The 20,371-nt window shown below is 40.2% G+C and overlaps 1 protein-coding gene across 6 annotated transcripts in view; it reads right to left on the bottom strand.

Annotated features, from left to right (window-relative positions):
* RARB (retinoic acid receptor beta) overlaps positions 1 to 20,371 on the bottom strand; it is a 1,106,099-nt gene that overhangs the window by 98,625 nt on the left and 987,103 nt on the right. For 5 of the 6 annotated variants that reach the window (XM_077491425.1, XM_077491424.1, XM_077491426.1 and 2 more), the window contains one exon: positions 53 to 213. In XM_077491425.1, the coding sequence (XP_077347551.1) occupies positions 53 to 213 (161 nt within the window). The remainder of the gene's footprint in view (positions 1 to 52; positions 214 to 20,371) is intronic. The other variant, XM_077491427.1, reaches the window with a different exon arrangement.

Genomic DNA, 20,371 nt, shown 5'->3' with positions numbered 1-20,371 from the left:
AGAACAGTGTCATATGTGCAGCAGTTCCAAATCATTAGCAGGTAAAACCTACCGTAGTGTATTTCCCCAGCTGACATAGGGAGGGGAAGGTTTCTTGATGCGCTTTTCTGATTTTCTCTGTCAGGTCATCGAGCTCGGCTGTCATTTCGTAGTTCTCTATGCACTCCTGTTTCAATGGTTCTTTCTTCTTTTTGTTTCTGTCATTTCTGACTGCTGAAGAAGAGATGAAGATACTTCAGACACTGGCTACTGAGCTCAAAAACTTCCTGAAACTGAGCCCAAGTGTGCACGAGCAACGCTGTTTACTCTTTGTATTGTATAATGGGAAGTAGATACATAGAAAATGGTAGTAACTGCACACACTAACATGAGCAACACACGAGGGAAGAAGGTTAACATTTGTCTGTGCCAGGATCTGAAATTATATCTGTGAGGTCTACAGGAGGTGGTAATCCTAACCTGAAGCTTCTATATACTTGTTCATCACTACTACTAAGAATGAAAATAATAGACAAGTGTGTAAATTAAAAGGAAAAATTATCATACATTTAGACTCTACCAAGCCAACCATACAACATAGTTGCCATGTTTTGGTTGGCACCTGTAACAGGAGGACACACAATTTAGAGGAATGTGTGGCTTGGCCAAAAGTCCCTAACAAGGAAGAAAATGGAACTGAAAGATTCCTCTGACACCGGATGGAAAGGAGGGACACTAGTCGTTTTAGATTTGTTTAACTGTCTGACTGATTGCTTGGCTTTCCCAGAACAGTCAGCTGATGGTCCTGCTTGGAGACTATAGACATGAGGTTGTCTTCAAGTCAGAATGAGAATGTCCAAATCATGTGACTGTCGTATGTGTGGACAGCCTTATCCACTATATTTCAGGCCACTTTTTCAAAATTTAAGAAACAAGTAAGCCTTTTTAACATAATTTTTCTTTCCAAAACCCTACTGATTGTTTTTTTTCTTGCATAAACAATTTATTCAGTTTTTGCAAGTAATACAAAAGGAAACGGGTACCTTACATAGTCAAATGAGTAGGTAATAACAGCATAAAAAATTAAATAAAAAGAAAAAGTTCAGGAATCCTTACAGGAACCTGTTAAGCATAAACAGCATATGTGCAGGTGATACTACTGATTTCTAGTATAGAACTTTAAAGAAAATGGCTAATGGTCACTGTTAAGTTTTTTCTAATATCCTAAAATGCTTATTAACCTGCAACAATATGTGGCTAACAATATGAAATAATTAAATGAAATTATTAATGAAATTTAAATAATTTCTGTGCTACATATACAGATATTTCAGGTATTAATAAAGCCATTTTTCCACCTTGGTAGGCAATCCATCTGCATTTTTTCTGCCCTCTTTGTCCCACCAAGGAAATTTCTCTGCACTCCCTGTCCTGTAGACACAGATTGTAAGAGGTAATCTCTTGAAAGTGAGAGAAATCACCTCCTAATATGATAGCCATCAGGACAATTCCACATCTGTGAATCTCCCAGCAGGTATAAATGACTTTAGATACATTTTAAGGATGCTAGGTTTTAGGTTACCAATTCATCTAATTACTTTTAGAAATAGGTCAACACAAACATTTAAATCTTAATTTTAAATTATTAAAACTGTCAAGGATAGTTTATGAATTAGTTGCCCCTTTTCAGCTTTACTTACTCTGTCTTAGTTAAGTGTGTCACACCAAGTTGGTTTGAAATTCCGAAAGCCAAGAAGGTGGAGACGTACAACGCGTACGACGAGTAGAGAAAAATGAAGTTCCATAGCCAATGCTGCTCTTCTGCTTGATTCCGAGCACGCATGGCACTTTGTGCGTCGGAATTGTGTACACATGATCGGAATTTCTGACAATGGATTTTGTTGTCGGAAAATTTGAGAACCAGATTTCAAATTTTGTGTGACAGAAATTCCTATAAAAAATGTATGATGGAGCCTACACACGGTCAGAATCCAACAACAACGTCCTATCACACATTTTCCATCGGAAAATCCTATCGTGTGTACAGGGCATTAGGATCTCGGCTGGTTTAGCAGGAACCGGTCGAGATTCGAACCACGTATCGGCAGGCTTAATGTACTAAGTTGATCAATGGATTATCTTGGGTACAACCAGCCTGCTGGATTTTACTTGCGATTATCGCTAGTGGCTGGTATAGCTGCTAACAATAATCACGACTTCCCCTGTAGTTGCAGGAAAGAAATTTGCACCATGTGTGGCTGGCCTTAGGTCTCACAGTTGCTGTCCTGTCATTTCTTGACCTCAAGCTGATAGTGTGAAGGTGTATTAATCTTTTTAATAGAATTGCAAAAAAGGCTCAGCTGATGATATTGCAATACACTCCCTGAGGAGACAGCAAGTGTTACCAATGTATGGTAATTGGTAATGCAACTGACAAGGATTTGACTGTGGGACCTCAGGGTCTCCTCAAATCTGACTTCCAGCTTTAAGAGTTAATTATCTTGCAAAGTAAGTAAAGCTAAATAAATAATAAAGTGTATGTCAACCATAACAAATAAACTTCTCCTATTTGCTCCATTCTGGTCTGATAAATATATAATTGAAGGTGTTCTGAAAGTGCAAAAAAAAAAAAAAACCTGTTAATTAATACTGAAATACAGTGTTTGTAACTTCCTATAATCTCTGACTGTGCTGCACTGAAATCTCAAGCAGTGTTATCAACCCTGCCAAGTTCAACTCCGGAACACTTCTCTCTAGGTTATGGAGATGAGAAGAGAGGGGGATGTTCTGTAACACCAGCACACCGCCTGTCATAGGGTTCCCTAAAGTCATTCAAAGTGCAGAATTTAACCACTTAAGGATCGAGCCTTTTTTTGAGATTTGTTGTTTACAAGTTAAAAACTGTTTTTTTTTTGTTGCTAGAAAATGACTAAGCCCTTGTACACACGGTCGGAGAATCTGTCGGAATGAGTCTTATCGGACCGTGTCGTCAGATAATCTGACTGTGTGTGGTATTCATCGGACTGATTCCGTCCGAATCTCCGTCCGACCCAATTTTCCAACATGTTGGAAATATTTCCCGGACGGACCTAATCCGATCATGTGTAGAGCATTTTCATCGGACCAAGTGCCACGCATGCTCTGATCAAATTCCTACATCAAAGCTATTGGCTACTAGCCTGAATGTAGTCCCGTCGTAACGAAATTACGTCATCACGTTCTGAAAGATCGGATTTTTCGCCAACTTGGCCTGACCGTGTGTATGCAACAGTTTCGGACACAATCCGTCGGACTAAATCCGACGGGCAAAATCCGACGGATTTGGTTGGCAAAATCTCCGACCGTGTGTACGTGGGCTTAGAATCCCCATACATTATACATTTTTCTCTAACACCCTAGAGCAGGGGTGCTCAACCTGTGGCTCTCCAGCTGTTGTGGAACTACAAGTCCCATGAGGCATAGCAAGACTCCGACAGCCACAAGCATGACACCCACAGGCAGAGGCATGATGGGACTTGTAGTTTTGCAACAGCTGGAGAGCCACAGGTTGAGCACCCCTGCCCTAGAGAATAAAATGATGGTCGTTGCAATACTTTCTGTCACACCGTATTTGCCTAGCGGTCTTACAAACACACTTTTTTTTGTAAAAATAATTTTTTGAATTAAAAAATAAGACAACAGTAAAGTTAGCCAAAAAAAAAAAAAGGCGTGGGGGTCCCCCTCAAAATCTATACCAGGCCCTTCAGGTCTGGCATGGATATTAAGGGGAACCCTATGCCCAAAAAAAATGACATCGAGGCCCCCCTCAAAATCCATACCAGGCCCTTCAGGTCTGGAATGGATATTAAGGGGAACTCCGCAGCAAAAAAAAAATGGCGCAGGGGTCCCCCTCAAAATCCATACCAGACCCTTCAGGTGCTTAAAATGATCTCATGCAGTTCCGAGTGTATTTGCAGGCGCAGCAAGCTTGTGCAGAGAAAGTTAATATTCCTTTCTATTTTGGACATATTTGTTACTTGGACAGTCAAATCTATACTTCCTCACATCACCCCCATAATATTCGCACTTACAGCTTCTTTTAATTCTGAGTTGAAGATGCTGTGCACCAGGTCTATAGCGGCGCACAGATCGCGGCCACCTGCACGCCAGCATGCTCATAGTAAATGGGGAATTGCGCTGTGTTACAAATGCTTTGTGAATACAAAAACGGCCGTTGCACATCAGCGTGCGCCGCTACTCATAGCGCAAATGCTTTGTAAATCAGCCCCAGTGTTTGTAAAGAGCCAGCACAAACAGAGTTAGCCTCATCTTGCAACAGCAGCACTGCCCCACCTTTCAGCTGTTATGCCACTTACACACGACTGGACTTTCCGGCAGACTAGGTCTGACGGTCTTCCCGACTGACTTTCGATGGTCTTCCGAATGAATGGGCTTGGCTACACACGAACAGTCTAAAGTCCGCTCGAAAGTCCAGTCGTTTTGAACGTGATGACGTAAGATGGGACTAAAAAAGGAAGTTCAATAGCCAGTAGCCAATAGCTCCCGTCGGACCAGCATACAGACAAACGGTTTTCCCAATAGGAATTGAGTCCGTCGGAAAGATTTGAAACATGTTCTATTTCTAGGTCCGTCTGATTTTTTTAAAATGAAAAATGATCGGATTAGCCAACACACAATCGGATTGTCCGACAGACTGATTCCGTCTGACCTAGTCTGCTGGAAAGTCCGGTCGTGTGTACGCAGCATTATACACGACCGGACACTGCTGATGCACTGCTTACATCCCATGTGAAAGTGCCAATTGGAAAGTGACAATTGCCACTCTCACATGTGATGTAAGCAGTGCACGCTCCCCAACAGGAAGTAGCACAGAGACTGTACAGCAGCTCTAATTTCTAACAAGGTAAAAAATTTATTTTGAACCAAAATTAGGAATTAAACACTGAAAGTTCTGATATAAACGTGGATCTAGGAGAAATAAATGAGGGTTTAAAGGGGTTGTAAAGGTTTGTTTTTTATTTTCTACATAGGTTCCTCTAAGCTAGTGCATTGTTGGTTCACTTACCTTTTCCTTCGATTTCCCTTCTAAATGTTTTTTTTCTTTGTCTGAATATCTCACTTCCTGTTTCTCCTCAGTAAACTTCTCACCATCATCCGTGCTGGTGGTTAGTCAGCTAGAACAGCTTACTGAGGAGGAACAGGAAGTGAAAAATTCAGACAAAGAAAACAAAGAAAAAAACCATTTATAAGGGAAATCGAAGGAAAAGGTAAGTGAACCAACAATGCACTAGCTTATAGGAACCTATTTAGAAAATAAAAAACAAACCTTTACAACCCCTTTAATACTACTTTAAATGTGCCCATAGTTCTGTTCATCTATGTTTAGGAACAAAGAAATGCAATTTTCCTATCTCAAGCATTTACAAATGTGTGAATATTGGCCCAGATTTGTGGACTCTAAAAGATTGTAATTAAGTCATTTACCGTTTGACCAAGATATTTTGAAATGCTGGCATCCCACATACACAACAGGATGAAGGTTTTAATGAACTATGAAGCCACAGTTTAGGTGATTTTCATTACATTTAATTCTAATTTCCCATACATTAATATCACTATCACAGTAAGGCTGTTGGCTTTTGGGATTAGAGCGTAGCCTTATTAGCCAACTGACAGCTTCCCTGAAACTACTTAGCTCAATAGCGCTCTGCTGCTTTTCGAGTACACACATTATTTAGGACAATCTTATGAACTGCTGCCAAGGACTCCCAGATACGAGGAAATGATTCACCCGGGAATCACTTTTCTGCTTGTCTGCTGCTGCTACCACTCTCCGTGCAAATCCTTTTCTGTAATACCGGATCTGAAAATCCAAAACTCCCAAAAATATCACAAAACAAACATTTTCATACATTCTGTTCAATGCTTCCAGACGTCTCAAATCCTAATCATCTGTTCTTTCACCTTTCAGTGTATTTAGACCTATTCTATTATTACTTATGTTTAGGTTAAATACTCATTTTGCAATACTGATATCTGAACTCAACCATAACTGCAAAATATGCAATTCTTTAATGTCTTAATATTGTTATGCTCTGTACACACAGTCAGACTTTCCGACGGGAAATGTGCGTTTGGATCGTGTTGTCGGAAAACCTGATTGCGTGTGGGCTCCATCAGACTTTTTCCGTCCAAATTTCCAACACACACAAAGTTTGAGAGCTGGATCTAAAATTTTCCGACAACAAAATCCAATCGTTTAAATTCTGATCGTGTGTAGACAATTCCAACAGAATTGTCACGCATGCTCAGAATAAATTATGAGACGAAAGCTATTGGCTACTGGCCCGTTTATAGTCCCGCCGTACATGTTATACGTCACCGCATTCAGAACGATTGGATTTTCCGTCAACTTTGTGGGACCGTGGGTATGCTAGACAAGTTTGGGTCAAAATCCCTCAGAAAAAATCCGACGGATTTTGTCGCCGGAAAGTCCCACCGTGTGTACAGTGCATAATACTTTTCAGGGAATACTATATTGTCAAACCTATTTACCTTTCCAATAAATCAAAAAAAAAAAATCTAAATTTAAAATCCTATATTAATTTCCATGTTGGATTTCAATTAACTCTAGCCTATTCCAATTATTCTGAACAAGCTCAAAGTTTGTAAACGTACTTGTGGCACAGCAAAAATTAGCCACCCATCATGTTCATCAGGTGTGTTCACCTGAATGGGACCATAATGCATACACGTGTAATGGTGGTGCAGTTTTTTATGGGTTAAAACAGGCAGTGAGGAAGAAAAATAATAATTTTTTTACATTTTTTTTATTGCATTTCCGTGTATATGTGAGATCTGAGCTCTTTTTGACCCCATATCTCACATTTAAGAGGTCCTGTCATGCTTTTTTTCTATTACAAGGGATGTTTACATCCCTTGTAATAGGAATAAAAGTGACCCAAATTTTTTTTTTTTTTTTAAGAGGACAGTGTAAAAATAAAAAGTGAAATAAAGAAGAAATCTCTTGCACAGAAGCGAACACACACGTAAGTCGTGCCTGCATATGAAAACGGTTTTCAAACCACACATGTGAGGTATAGCCGTGATCGTTAGAGCAAGAGCATAAATTCTAGCACTAGACTGTAACTCAAAACTGGTAACCTGTAGAAATTTTTAAATGTTGCCTATGAAGATTTTTAAGGGTCAGAGTTTGTCACCATTCCACAGGCAGTCACAATTTTGAAGCGTGACATGTTCGGTATCAATTTACTCACGTAACATTATCTTTCTCAATATATATTTAAAAAAAAAGAAAATTAGGCTAACTTTACTGTTTTCTTATTTTTTAATTTAAAAAAGCGTATTTTCCCCCAAAAAATTGCGCTTGTAAGACGGCTGCGCAAATACGGTGAGACATAAAGTATTGCAACGACCGCTATTTTATTCTTTAGGATGACTAAAAAAACTATATATATAATGTTTGGGGCTTCTAAGTAATTTTCTAGCAAAAAAAAAAATGATTTTAACTTGTAAACACAAAGTCTGAAAAATAGGTCCTTAAGTAGTTAAAGGTTTGACTGAGTAAACCTGAATATAGTTGCCACTTTAGCAAGCAATATGAAAGACCAACTGCTAGCAGTTCTGCCTTTAAATACTAATTTTAAACACTACGAATTTCAATGGCCATGTATAATGATGACCTTGTGGAACCAATTAATGGGGGACATAAATCATCAAAATCAGACTGTTACTGTAAATATTAACGGATGTTACAATGAATATTTCTCCCAGGCTCAACAAAAAGGGTTACTACGTTTTACACCACAATTATGCTCCCACACCTATTGATTTCTCTGTTTCTGCCAGTCTTTCTAGCTAATCAACTAGGTATATTTGATGCAAAGCTATTATTCTATATATATATATTCATATTGAGAATGCATATTTTAAAATATGTCATTATGCTGATTCCACTGGATATACCAAAGCAGCAACTACTTAATTATTTTGATTTACTGTACTGTGTTAGATAAGATAAATGTTTATTTTTTGCATAAACTGCCATATTTCAGTTCCCTTTTGCACACTTGCAAATAGTTTTAATAAAAGCGCGCCGGGGTAAATCTGTTACATTCCTGCTGGCTTCATCAGATTATTGCTGAGATTTGTAAGTAAAAACCATCCATCTGGCCTCACCAGCCTTGCTTTTCCACACACTCAATACTACAGAAAATTAGATTATTCTGATTAAAACAAAAAAGTGAAAAATGCACCAAACATTTCCAAGACTGATAATCCATCACTATTCCCAGCCCGACTGTAATAAAAATAAATCAGAAGCCGGCATGTTTGAACCTAATTTTTTAAGCATGACATTTTCTTCTGTGTTTCTTTCTTAAATGTCACCACATTCTACGAGACTGAGTGATTTTGTCCCCAGGGACAGTCAGTCATTTCAGAGTCTGTGGCTACAACTCAACAGCCAGGCCTCATTCTGTTCCTCAGACGTCACTTTCATCAAAGGTACGACAGATCATCATCAAAATGTTAATATCAAAAGAAGGCCGTACATATGGCCTATTAAAGGGTCATCAACCCAGGCTAATGAAGTAGTCTAAACCTACTAGACTTTTATCTGTTAACATTATTAAAAAAAGAGGAATGTGAGTAATGAAATAGAAAGCCAATGCTAATCTGGTGACCTTAATGACCCTGAACTATCAGACTGACCCATTTCACTTCATCCCCTCCTAAGATAAGTGGTACTGGCAGGGTCTGCCATCACTGCTTATCTTCTTTCCTCTCCCCTTTTCATGGACATGGGAATGTTCAGCTGAGTTAAATGTTCCTGTTGCATGGCCAACTGTCCTTCTGTGCCCATGGTAGTACTAAGTCCATAACCCTTCATCAAGAAACACCTGTCAAGAGTCCACTGCCCCTGGTATGGTAATAAAAAATGTAAATAACCTTAAAGAATTGTTGCTTGAATTTGTACTCTAGGACTCCCTTCACTATTTTCTACTTTTTAATTCTAAAGCACCATGTCTCTTCTTGTTTGTTGTAGGAAGTAGGTAAACTAAGGAAGGCCATACATTATACACATTGGAGATGGATGGGGGAATTACTCCCATTGTGCTATTTTGTTCTCATGACGGGGAGCTTTCACCGCTGTCAGAACATAATGATCACAATGTCTGATAAATCAATTTCTGTACAACCAGGGTGCCCATACATGGATCGACATTTTATTGGTCCCTGCTAAACTGGACAAATTTTGATCCAGGCATGATTCGCTTGTGTGTGCTGGGAACCAGGATCAGATTTTAGCAAGTTAGTTACTTACTATTCAGGTAAGACTTGACTTGACACTGGCTATTTTATACAGGTTCTCTGCAGTCTCAGCTCTGAAAGTAAATTGGACTAAGTCACAAATCCTGCCCCTATGACCCCACCCTAAGCCAGGTACAGCCCTGTCTGCCCCTCTCCAATGGGTAACTCAAATAAGGTATTTGGGGATGTTGGTCACAAATTCAGTGGCAGAGTTTCACACCCTTAATGTCTCAGCTCTTCTCAATTTCTTAAAACTTAAAGTGAATGCTTGGAAACACCTCCCACTCTCACTAATTGGTAATATTAATTTGAAAATTTTGCCTTTATCTATGTCCTTAGAAATTCCCCAGTATGGATCCCCAAATCAATTTTTAAATCTATTGAAAGTTTGTTATCCTCATTTCTTTGGAATGGGGGAACCCCCCAGCTTAACTTAGCCTTATTACAGCAGCTGTGGTGGGAGGGGGGCCTAGCAGTTCGTAATTTCTATACTTTCTGACTGGTCAATTAACTTTTGCCCACCACTGATCTGACCACCCCCTATGATGACGCCTCTGTATCCCTAGAGGTGACTTGTGTGGGATCATACAAAGCCCTATTCATTTAATATATAGAGGTTTGAATTCTACCCTACTATATCACCTCCCCTATGCACTCGTTTATTAAAGCCTTGTAAATGGCACATGGGCCTCCATTGACTAGCCCTGGTCAGCTATCTCCCCTATGTGGAGAAACCCACATTTTCCACATTTCTATTACTTTCCTGACCCAGTAGTGTGGGCTTAATTTGGCATTAGGATGCTGCAACATGTAGTATCCCAAGGCCCCCCTAATGACTTTTGACAAACTTACAGTCCACTATAACTTACCTAAAAAACACTTATTTTTCCACTTCCCACCTAAGTGGTGGTTTGGTAGGTTTGTTTCTTTGATATTGTCATGTGTTTTGTTTTTGAGCGCTTTCCATGCACTTGGAACTCCTGGATATGTGGTGACTTACGGTAGGGGAAAAGCCCTCCTATGGGATGCAATGGGTAGCCTGTGTAAATTCTCTGAGATCTCTGCCAACTCTTATCTCTGACACAATGATAATACAGAAAGATGGCATCTGAATTGAAGATACTTTCCTATAATGTCCATGGGCTCTGTTCGCCCATCAAAAGAGGTAAGATTTGGCAGGAGCTTCATCATGTTGCACTTCACATTCTTCTGTTCCAGGAAACACAATTTACTGAGACCTCCACACCCAAACTACCTCATTTGGTGTACACGCAATGGTACCTCTGCCCTTCACCTGTACCAAAAGCCAGAGGCTTAGTGATTGCCTTACATACAATGTGCCCCTTTAAACTTGTGGGCAAACTTCTAGACACAGAGGGCAGATACCTTTTCTTGAAGGGAACCATTGTGGGACAGCTTGTGACCATAGCAAACATGTACGCCTCAAAGGCATGCACTATACATTATTTGTTGGTAGTTCTACATAAATTATCTGCACCTAAAGAGGGCATACTTGTGTTAGGAGGTGATATTTAATCTGTCCCTGGACCCACACTTAGATATCTCTTCCGTGAGATCAGCTTTTTCTAACAAGGCTCTAAGACATTTCCGGAAATTATTGCAATCTTTATAGTTGGTGGATTGTTGGAGAGCGAAACACGCTTCAGATTGTGACTATAGTTATTATTCAGGGGTCCGTGAATCTTACTCCAGGCTGAAACTCTATGAAGATCAACACTACCTACATCGTCTTAATGACACATCCATTGGTCATATCACTCTCTCTGATCACACGCAAGTGTCTATTACCCCTTCTTTTTCAAACCTAGGACATAGAGACTGGACATGGAGGCTCAATGCAAACTTTAGAGGATAAGCAGGTGCTGGAGGACTTAGAGTCTTCAATCAAACCTCATTTTGAATTGAACTCCACATCTGAGGTCTCAGTGCAATCTCTTTGGGAGGGACACAAGGCGATGATCCGGGTTGTATTGATTATCCATGGTTCTAGAATTAAGAAGCCAAAGCTGAAAGAGATGGTTGGCCTAGTGGAGGAGATCTGGCTGATGGAATGAAGACATACGGCACTCTTACAGGCAGCAGTTGCTGATAAGCTGAAATAACTGAGAATTAAACTGTCAGACTGTCTTGAGTGTAAGACATGAAATAAACTCAGGTTTTATACTCATAGGTTCTAGGAGTACGGAAACAAATGTGGGCGACTGCTGGCTCAGGCTCTCAGAAAAAAAGCAAAGCCTATGTCATGTGCACAAGCTGATGGATCAAGACAGTCTCATAACAGACTCTTCACGTACTGCATTGGAGTTTCAAAAATATTATCAGTCTCTGTATAGCCTTAATTCATCATTAACTTGGATACAAGAATATTTACAAGAGGTAGACTTCCCAACATTACATAGTGAGGTTCTCCAGTAACTGGAACGCCCCATTTCCCCTTTGGAAGTGACGTCGGTTAAAACTGCACTCCTGAATGGGAAAAGTCTGGGTCCTGATGGGTTCTCGGGTGTCTACTATAAAAAAATTTCCCATCTCTTAATTAAGCCCTTATGTACCTATTTTAATGTCATCACTGCTGACAGCCCTTTCCTTAAGGAAGCTTTGATGGTGCATATAGTGGCACTACCCAAACCAGGGAGAGACCATACTTCATGCCTTAATTATCGCCCTATATCACTTCTAAATTTGGACACCAAAATTCTTTTGAAAGTCTTAGCTATGAGACTACAGGAGTTTATACCCACAATCGTCCACCCTGACCAAACTGGCTTCATCCTGGGGAGAGAAGCTTGTGATAACACTATCACAGCTCTCCATATCCTCCATTGGTTATTTCATGGTCCCTCCCAAATCCCGGCACTATTGCTGTCCACAGACGCCAAGAAAGCCTTTGACAGGGTGGATTGGATCTTCCTGAAGGAAACCCTGACTAGGCTAGGCTTGGGACATAATGTGTTAGGGTGGATAATGGCGCTTTATAGCAATCCAGCGGCCAGAATAAAAGTAAATGGCACCTGGTCCCCACCACTTAATATTTTCATTGGAACTAGTCAGGGATGTCCATGTCACCCCTATTTTTCACAATAGTCTTAGAATCCCTCCTCTGGAAAATCAGGCTCAATACAGACGTGAAAGGTGTTGGAGTTGGCTCAAAAGAATACAAACTCTAGGCTTACGCTGATGACATACTCTTTTATGTGACATATCCACATACTACTACAAAGAGCCAGACTCGGGATCGCATTGCAGAATACAGGGAAAGTTACTTACCTTGTCCCCTGGATCCTGCGATGTCTCCCCGCTGTGTGTGCGAGCTGTCTCCTCGCTCGATTCACACAGTGCCGGGTGCCGCCGGGCTCCATTCCCCGCAAGCGTTGCGACGCACGGGGACGGAGAACGGCGCCAAATTCAAAAAAGTAAAAACACAGTACATATACAGTACACTGTAATCTTACAGATTACAGTACTGTATACAAAATTACACATCCCCTTTGTCCCTAGTGGTCTGTCCAGTGCCCTGCATGCACTTTTATATTATACATACTGTTTTTTTCTGCCTGGAATTTGGAGATTGTCCATAGCAACCAAAAAGTGCCCCTTTATGTCAAAAGTGGTTTTAGACCAGCTAGAAAACATTGATAATAAATTAGAATCACTTGCAGAATTGAGCGATAATGATTTGTGGGGAAATTTGTCATCAAACACTAAATCTAATGACAGCAACAATTCTGCAACTACCATATTTATCGGCGTATAACAGGCACTTTTTTCCCTTTAAAATCAGGGGAAAATCGCGGGTGCGTGTTATACGCCGATACTCCGCGATTTCCGCATGATTTTTTGGGCTCTGGGCGGCTTTCAGCCGCCCAGAGCCCTTCTCGCGGCTTTCGCCCACCTTCGGCCCTTCTCGGCAGCTTTCGGCCGCTCTTGGCCCTTTTCGGCGGCTTTCGGGTGGCCGAAAGCTGCCGAGAAGGGCCGAGGCGGCCGAAAGCCGCCGAGAAGGTCCGAGGGCGGCCGAAAGCCGCCAAAGAACTTCCGGGGCGCCACCGAGATACACAGGACATTTCGGCGGCGCCATTTAAAAAAAAATAAGCGGACAATGCACTAAGGCTGCAATGACAAGGCTGCAATGAGGATAGGCTGCATGACGAGGCTGCAATGAGGACAGGCTGCAATGAGGACAGCCTGCATGACAAGGCTGCAATGAGGACAGGCTGCAATGACAAGGCTGCAATGAGGACAGGCTGCAATGACAAGGCTGCAAATGACGCTGACGAGGCTTCAGATGGACAATGATAAGGCTGCATTGATGGGCATTTAAATCTACGTTTTTTTCCCTTAAATTTCCCTCCTAAAAGTTTTTTCCACAAAATTCCCTCTTAAACTTGGGGTGTGTGTTATACGCCAATAAATACGGTAAGCAAATTTCAGTGTTTTTGATTTGATTACAATATTGAATCATTTGTATTATTATTATTATATTTTTTATAATTATTTATAGTTATTTATTATATTATAATTTATGATTACTTTTTCAAACTTTATCTTACCCGGGATGTCTACTAGACTCTGGTTTGGACAGATTTAAGTGAGTTATTCCTAAGAATTACAGGCCTACAATATAAAACGCCAAATTTCCATGCAAAATAATTGTACCGCTTTCAGCACCAAATATCTGAAATAATACCGCCAGGGAGGTTAAAAGATGGCGGGCTGCTACCCTCACTTGGCTAGGGTACATTAATGCACTAAAAAATAAATATTTTACCTAGGATTCTTTACCTTCTTTATATAATACCTATCTCATTGCCACATACATTTTTTCGACGTTTACACAAATTATTTATAGCTTTTGTCTGGCAGGATATGCGACCTAGGTTAGCCCATTCAATCCTGTGCAGACGCAAGGTAGATGGTGGCCATGGTCTACCATACATTAATCTTTACTATAAAGCAATGACTTTAGTATGTATTATGAACTGGCATCATAACTCTGACGATAAGCTATGGGTGTCACTGGAGAAGACCCTTGCAGGCCACAATCTAGCTGGAGCGCCATGTATTCCAGTTGCATCAAGGGGTCTATCTACCTTTACATGCCCGATCACACTAGCTACTTTGCACACGTGGGATAGGAAAAACAGGGGTGGAGAGTTTTCACCTCTGACTTCACCACTGGCTTCTCTGGGTGACTTCCCATGGTTTGTGAAGGGTGAGGAACTACCCTTTTTTAGAACGTGGGGTACGGACGGTGACACTAGATGCCTTAACCTGGCTCCTACAGGACGTCTCCTAGACTTAAGAGTTACTCCAAAGAAGGTATGGAGGGTTCCCCCTAGATTTTTGATGATATGGGCAATTAAAACAATTCTTTCAGAGGTTAACCCCCAAACTACACTATTCTGATTCCTTCACAGAGTTTCAAGAAACGTGCGCTCACTAAACTGACACTTCACACTTGCTATCTAGAACATACCAGCTTATGCTGGTAGCACAGCCCAGTGCAACCATGAGTGGGAGGTCGAACTGAGAGTTACTTTCACACCACCCCAATTACAAAAAATAATTAACCTAACCCATGCTGCCTCGATAGGTACAAAAACCCAAGAATCATGCTATGCGTCTCTGGCTAGGTGGTACCGGGCACCCAGTCGATTAGCAAGGATTTTCCCACAAGCAGATTCCAGGTGCTGGAGAGGTTGCTCACAAGAAGGCACTTATTTACACCTATAGTGGATCTGCCCTAAGATCTAAAAACGTTGGTAAGATATTTCCCCATGGATAAAAAAAAACGCTCTCAGACCTATTGAATTTATCTCTTTACACTATTTGTTTCTTGACATATCCTCCTTGCTAAAAGCTTATAAATGTAGTGTTACATCACACCTCCTGAATGGAGCTAAATGTCTAATCCCCAGGTATTGGAGACAAAATATCTGCCCTACCTTAGAAGATTGGCAGAGGGAGGTTGAGAGGCTTATGGAGGCAGAGAGATGGGTTTATACAAGTCAGCACAGTTCCTGGACATCTGGTCTGGGTGGATGCATTACTCCACAGAATTGAGAGAAGCGTGATTAATCACCCCTAATATATCAGAGTCCTAGAAATGGCAATGATATAGATTGGTAACCTGGGAGGGCAACATTGCCCCAGTCAGCATTTTGTTAGCTTTTTTTGTGACCTAGCTATTGGTTGGGACACTTGCACAGAATTTTTTCTCTTTTAAGTTCTCAGGAGTTATGGAGAGTTGTGCTTGTTGGCTGGAGGTTTCTTCTTTTATCATTCTCTCCCCATTCCCTTTTTTGTTTCTTTTCCTTTGTCTTGTTCCCTCTTTTTTCTTTCTTTTCTAACTGATTCTTTGGGGTCTGGCCTCGTGTGGCGGTCAGAGAAATACACATTGAGCCCAGTTAGCATCACTTTCATTGTATTACATGTAAACAGAAGTGATCTTACCCATGTGGTCCAATCTAGCATGACTCGAGTTACGACTAATTTTGCTTGAGCAGGTTTTAGCTATGAACCAACTGGAGGGGAGCGATTCCTTTTTGTTGTTATAATGAATGTACAATGTGGGGTTCATATGATGATTGTTCTTATCAATGGTCTATACAATTATTAATAATGTTGTTCAGCAATGATGTCTGCCTTACAGGTAGAATGTACCCTTAATGGTTTTACATTTATGTTCTTGTCTTCAATTCTGGTATCTTTATTCACTTTGTATGGCTTTTTGGAAATGTAATAAATACTGATTATACAGCTACAGTCTCTGACTGCTGTTATGTATTTTTATTATGTCTTTTCCTATATAATCCCTGCTATTATCCTGTGGTTATTTGAAACAAGAATTCCAGGAGGAAGGTATTGCCAACTTGTACTACTTCTATTGATGTTTCCTAGCTGAATGTTTTTTGTGGTGTTATGATATCTTGGTGGGGGGGGAACATAGGAATCTTCTACTTGTCCTTATATTTCTGATATGATCGGGTACAACCTCACTAGCTTTGTCATTTACTCTCTTGTGGCTGGAGGTATTTATATATAGTTATTTATATATGTTCTATGGGGAAAATGTTTAATCCTGTTTGTTTTTTATAACATTTTAATAATCGTTTTGTGTTTCTGCGACTATAGTTTTTTACTTAATTGTATAATTATTGACAAAACTTTAATAAAATATACTTTGCAAAAAAAAGTTAGGCAGCTTGCAAGTAGCATCTGCGTTTATCATCTGCCTCCATAAAGTTCAATGGTAGAGCGCCATAATCACATCTTAGTAAAGCATTAGTAAAGTGATAGCTGGGTGCTGGGGGAGAGGCATCCTGCATCCATGCATGCATTGGAAAATAATAGAGAACTAAGACAGAGCAGCTCCAGCCACTGCATGTTTGTACAGAGCAGCCGTGTGGTAACACCATTTGCTTCTGTGTGCAGTCAAAAACAGCAAGCCAGGCATTGGGCATTATTGTCAAAGGCAAAGCTTTTTTGTGTCAGCTCAGAGTTCATCCCAACAAGAGTCAGTGGCAGCAAGTGACTTCACCATTAAACATAGGTACATGGAAATGACAGTGATGGCAAGTGTCACGAAGGCTAATATTAATATATCAGTTCTCATAGAAGAGGTGGGCAGATTTAAAACTTTATACTGAGACAAATATCAGCAATGGAATTTGCTCACTGAAAATCACATGGCAGGCGGCTTGATGGGGTAATCGTCTTCAGAAATGGCAATAAAGAGAGAACTTAGACATGACCTCCACAAAGTTAAAAGAAGACCTTCTTATGACAAAGGATTACTCTCATCAGTTGTGGCACACATCTTTCTGAGTCTAACAATCTCAAGAAGGGCATCAAATGCAGACACCTTCATGCAGGTATAATTAAAAAACCCAAGCAATTTAAATTAAAGAGTATGGAAATGCCCCTTGGAAATTCTCTGTGAAACAATGGGAATCACTCAATACCAGTGCAACATCCTCCTTTTTTTCCACTGGGCCATTCGTTCCTTGATCATCTTGAGGTGGACCAAGCCCAGTGTCAAAGAGATCAGAGTATATGCATACCTCTTACAGATAATTAAAAAAAAATGCCTGCTATCACACCACAACCTAACCACATCACAAAGCACATCATTTCCTCTATATATTCCTTTTACTTTATGCATTTTTTCCTAGAAAAACAATACTTTTATGGATGTTGAACAAGCTCTCTTGATGCTTTTTCAATGCTTCAATAACACCACAAAAAGGTGCCAAAAACATGTTATAAATGCTTTAGGCATGTTAATAAGTGTTCCTTCAGATCTTTATAATCAACACACTTGTGAACGAGCTCTTAAATTGGAAATCCTACAACTGAAATTCCACCCCACCACAGTATATCTGTAACCCGTCAACAAATACATGATTTTTTGGCTAATGGCCTATTGTTTTATATATGGATGATTGTAATAAAGTTGTTTTACATTTTTATTGTATTTTTGTTGATGATTTGCATACATTGCCTTCAAAGTCCCATGGGAACCTATATATTTGAATGCGCATTTAATTTAGGGATAGCGACAATGTAAAACCAAACCACTTTCATTATTTTTGGATTTGTAACTCTATAAATATAATTTCTGTTCACAATTTCCCTAGTGTGCGCCTCACATTTAAAGCATAACACAAAACTAAAGGGTCCACAAAGCGAATGAAAAAAGCAATAATGTGTGCAAATTGCAATCTAGAGCAACCATATTTTATAACGGTAGTCAATTTGTATGTTGACTGGACTAAGTGGTATGCATTACATCTTTTAAAATATATTAAAATTATAAATAAGAATAAGCATAATATAAAAATCAAAACTTTTACAAGGTGTTTTTTTTGTTGCCTCGCCTACACTTGTATGACAGGTTGACTTTTCTGTTACTTGGCTCTCCTCTGATTTAGCAGAAACAAGATCATGGTATTAAATGGCAAGCCACAGTAGTAATTAGGAGGTTGGCTTAAATGGTGCCTTTTTGTCAGTCAAGGTCAAACTGCCTCAAATCCTCCTTTGACCTGGGTCTCATATATATTATTTATATTACTTTCCACAGCCTTGCAGTTTTGCCAGCACCTTGAGGTTCAAGTTAAATCCTTTAACGTCAAGACATAAATATGATTTGGAGGGCAGCAACATGGATATAAGTGTTTAACTTGTTTCTGGGAAGTTCCTGAGATAAAATGAGGCTTTTAACTTGTGATTCAGGGAAAGGCTTGCTGGCTTCAGAGGCTTCTATTGAAGTACTTGCAGGGGAATTTCTTCTTGTGAGAGAAGCAGCAGCTCATCACATGGAGTTAACTCCATAAAATAACGTTTTCTACTTGGATTAACTGACCCAGTTTTCTTGGCTCAGAAATGGAAACAAAGGCTGTAACTTGGAAGTCAGATGACGTCTGAAATAGAGTAAAGAGGTTGTGTGTTTTGCGTGGCTTTCTAGATAAGAAGCTGTCCTTTTCTATCTGATACCTTCGGGATCCATTCAGGAAAATAAATTCAAGGCTGCAAACAGTAGTAAGAGATAAACAGCTCAGAATGAAGGTTACAAGAATGATGAAATATTAAAAATGTCTATATTATTATAGCTTTTTTTGTGGTCCCTTGACTTTTCTGGTATAGTATTATAGATTAGCTACTATTACCTTATTTTACCCTCCTTGTGAAGTTATCAGTCTGTGCATACAGGTATATGAAATGATATGAAGAGCTAAGGGCACATACTGTACAGTACATGCAAGCAAATAGAAACAAGAGGATGCTACAGGCCCCACCTCACTCCTGCATTCAGAACCTAGCATATCTATTTTAGTGAAAGGAAAAAGTGTGTTCCAGAGTTATTAGACTGAAATTGTATTAGTAAAAGCATCTGAATTTAAATATTAAAGTGGTTGTAAAGATTTGTTTTTCTTTTTAAATAAAAATAACAAACATGCCTATACTTACCTGCTCTGTGCAATGGTTTTGCACAGAGCAGCCCCTATCCTCTTCTCCTGGGGTCCCCCACCATTGCTAGAGGCCCCTCCTCTTCATCGGGTGCTCTCAGGGAAAGCTGCTTTCCCTGGGGGCACCCATGCATGTTTCGCTCCCGAGTGGCACTGCTGCGTCCATTGATAAAAACCGTGGGACTAGGCCCCGCCCCCTGCTCCAGTACCACTGGATTTGATTGACAGCAACGGGAGCCAATCTCTCCTGCTGCTATCAATCTGTCCAATGAGAAGAGAGCTAGCAATGGGTGCCTCTGCGCTCATGCACATCGCTGAATCAGATGGGCACAGGTAAGGAAAAGGGGGGAGGGTCTGGGGGGCAGCTGCAGCAGAGAACGTTTTTCATCTTAATGCATATGCATTAAGGTGAAAAATCTTAAGGCTTTAGAACCACTTTAACAATTTTAATTGGACTATTCAATTTCAGAAGCATGCAATCATATCTTTACAATTTGGTCTGTCAATAGTTCCAAAACACTCCTTCTTCTTTCCCCAAACATAAACACATGATATTTAAATTCTGACTTCTTATCAAAACTCAACAGCAAAGCCATTACATCTGTTTGTCTATTGCTCACCCTGGCCACTGATGTTTGCAGGAAAAAGTAACACATGATTTTTAGGACAGAGATGTCCTAACATGCAGGCTGTGAGTGGCAGCCTTGCTTTATCTTCTCTATGCTGTGCAAGGGTTGGAGGGCTTGCAATGGACCAACCAGGCTCTGTTGTACTGCAGTGTGGTCTGTCAAGTGGGTTTCAGGCACTGGCGGTAGCAAGAAGCACACATTGCTGTCCAATAAGCTAGCTGGAGGTGGGGAGATGACATGGGAAGCTGCAGAGCTGTTTTGTAGCTAATTAACAAATGAATGGTTCACACACACACACACGATACACATAGAAGTGCAATTGTAGAAACTTGGAAAGGTATATTCTAAACTTGCCTTTCAATAAAAACCATAATAGTTCTGCAAATAACATTGGAGTAGGTCTCTGGCCAAAACATTTTTTCCCCTATTGAATAGAGTAGGGAA

Source organism: Lithobates pipiens, unplaced genomic scaffold, assembly GCF_037356315.1.
Source record: "Lithobates pipiens isolate NorthernLeopardFrog02 unplaced genomic scaffold, aLitPip1_a1.2 Scaffold_19, whole genome shotgun sequence".
Lineage (NCBI taxonomy): Eukaryota > Metazoa > Chordata > Amphibia > Anura > Ranidae > Lithobates > Lithobates pipiens.
The sequence above is the reverse complement of the archived record's forward strand: the minus strand, read 5'-3'. Positions and strand labels throughout refer to the sequence as shown.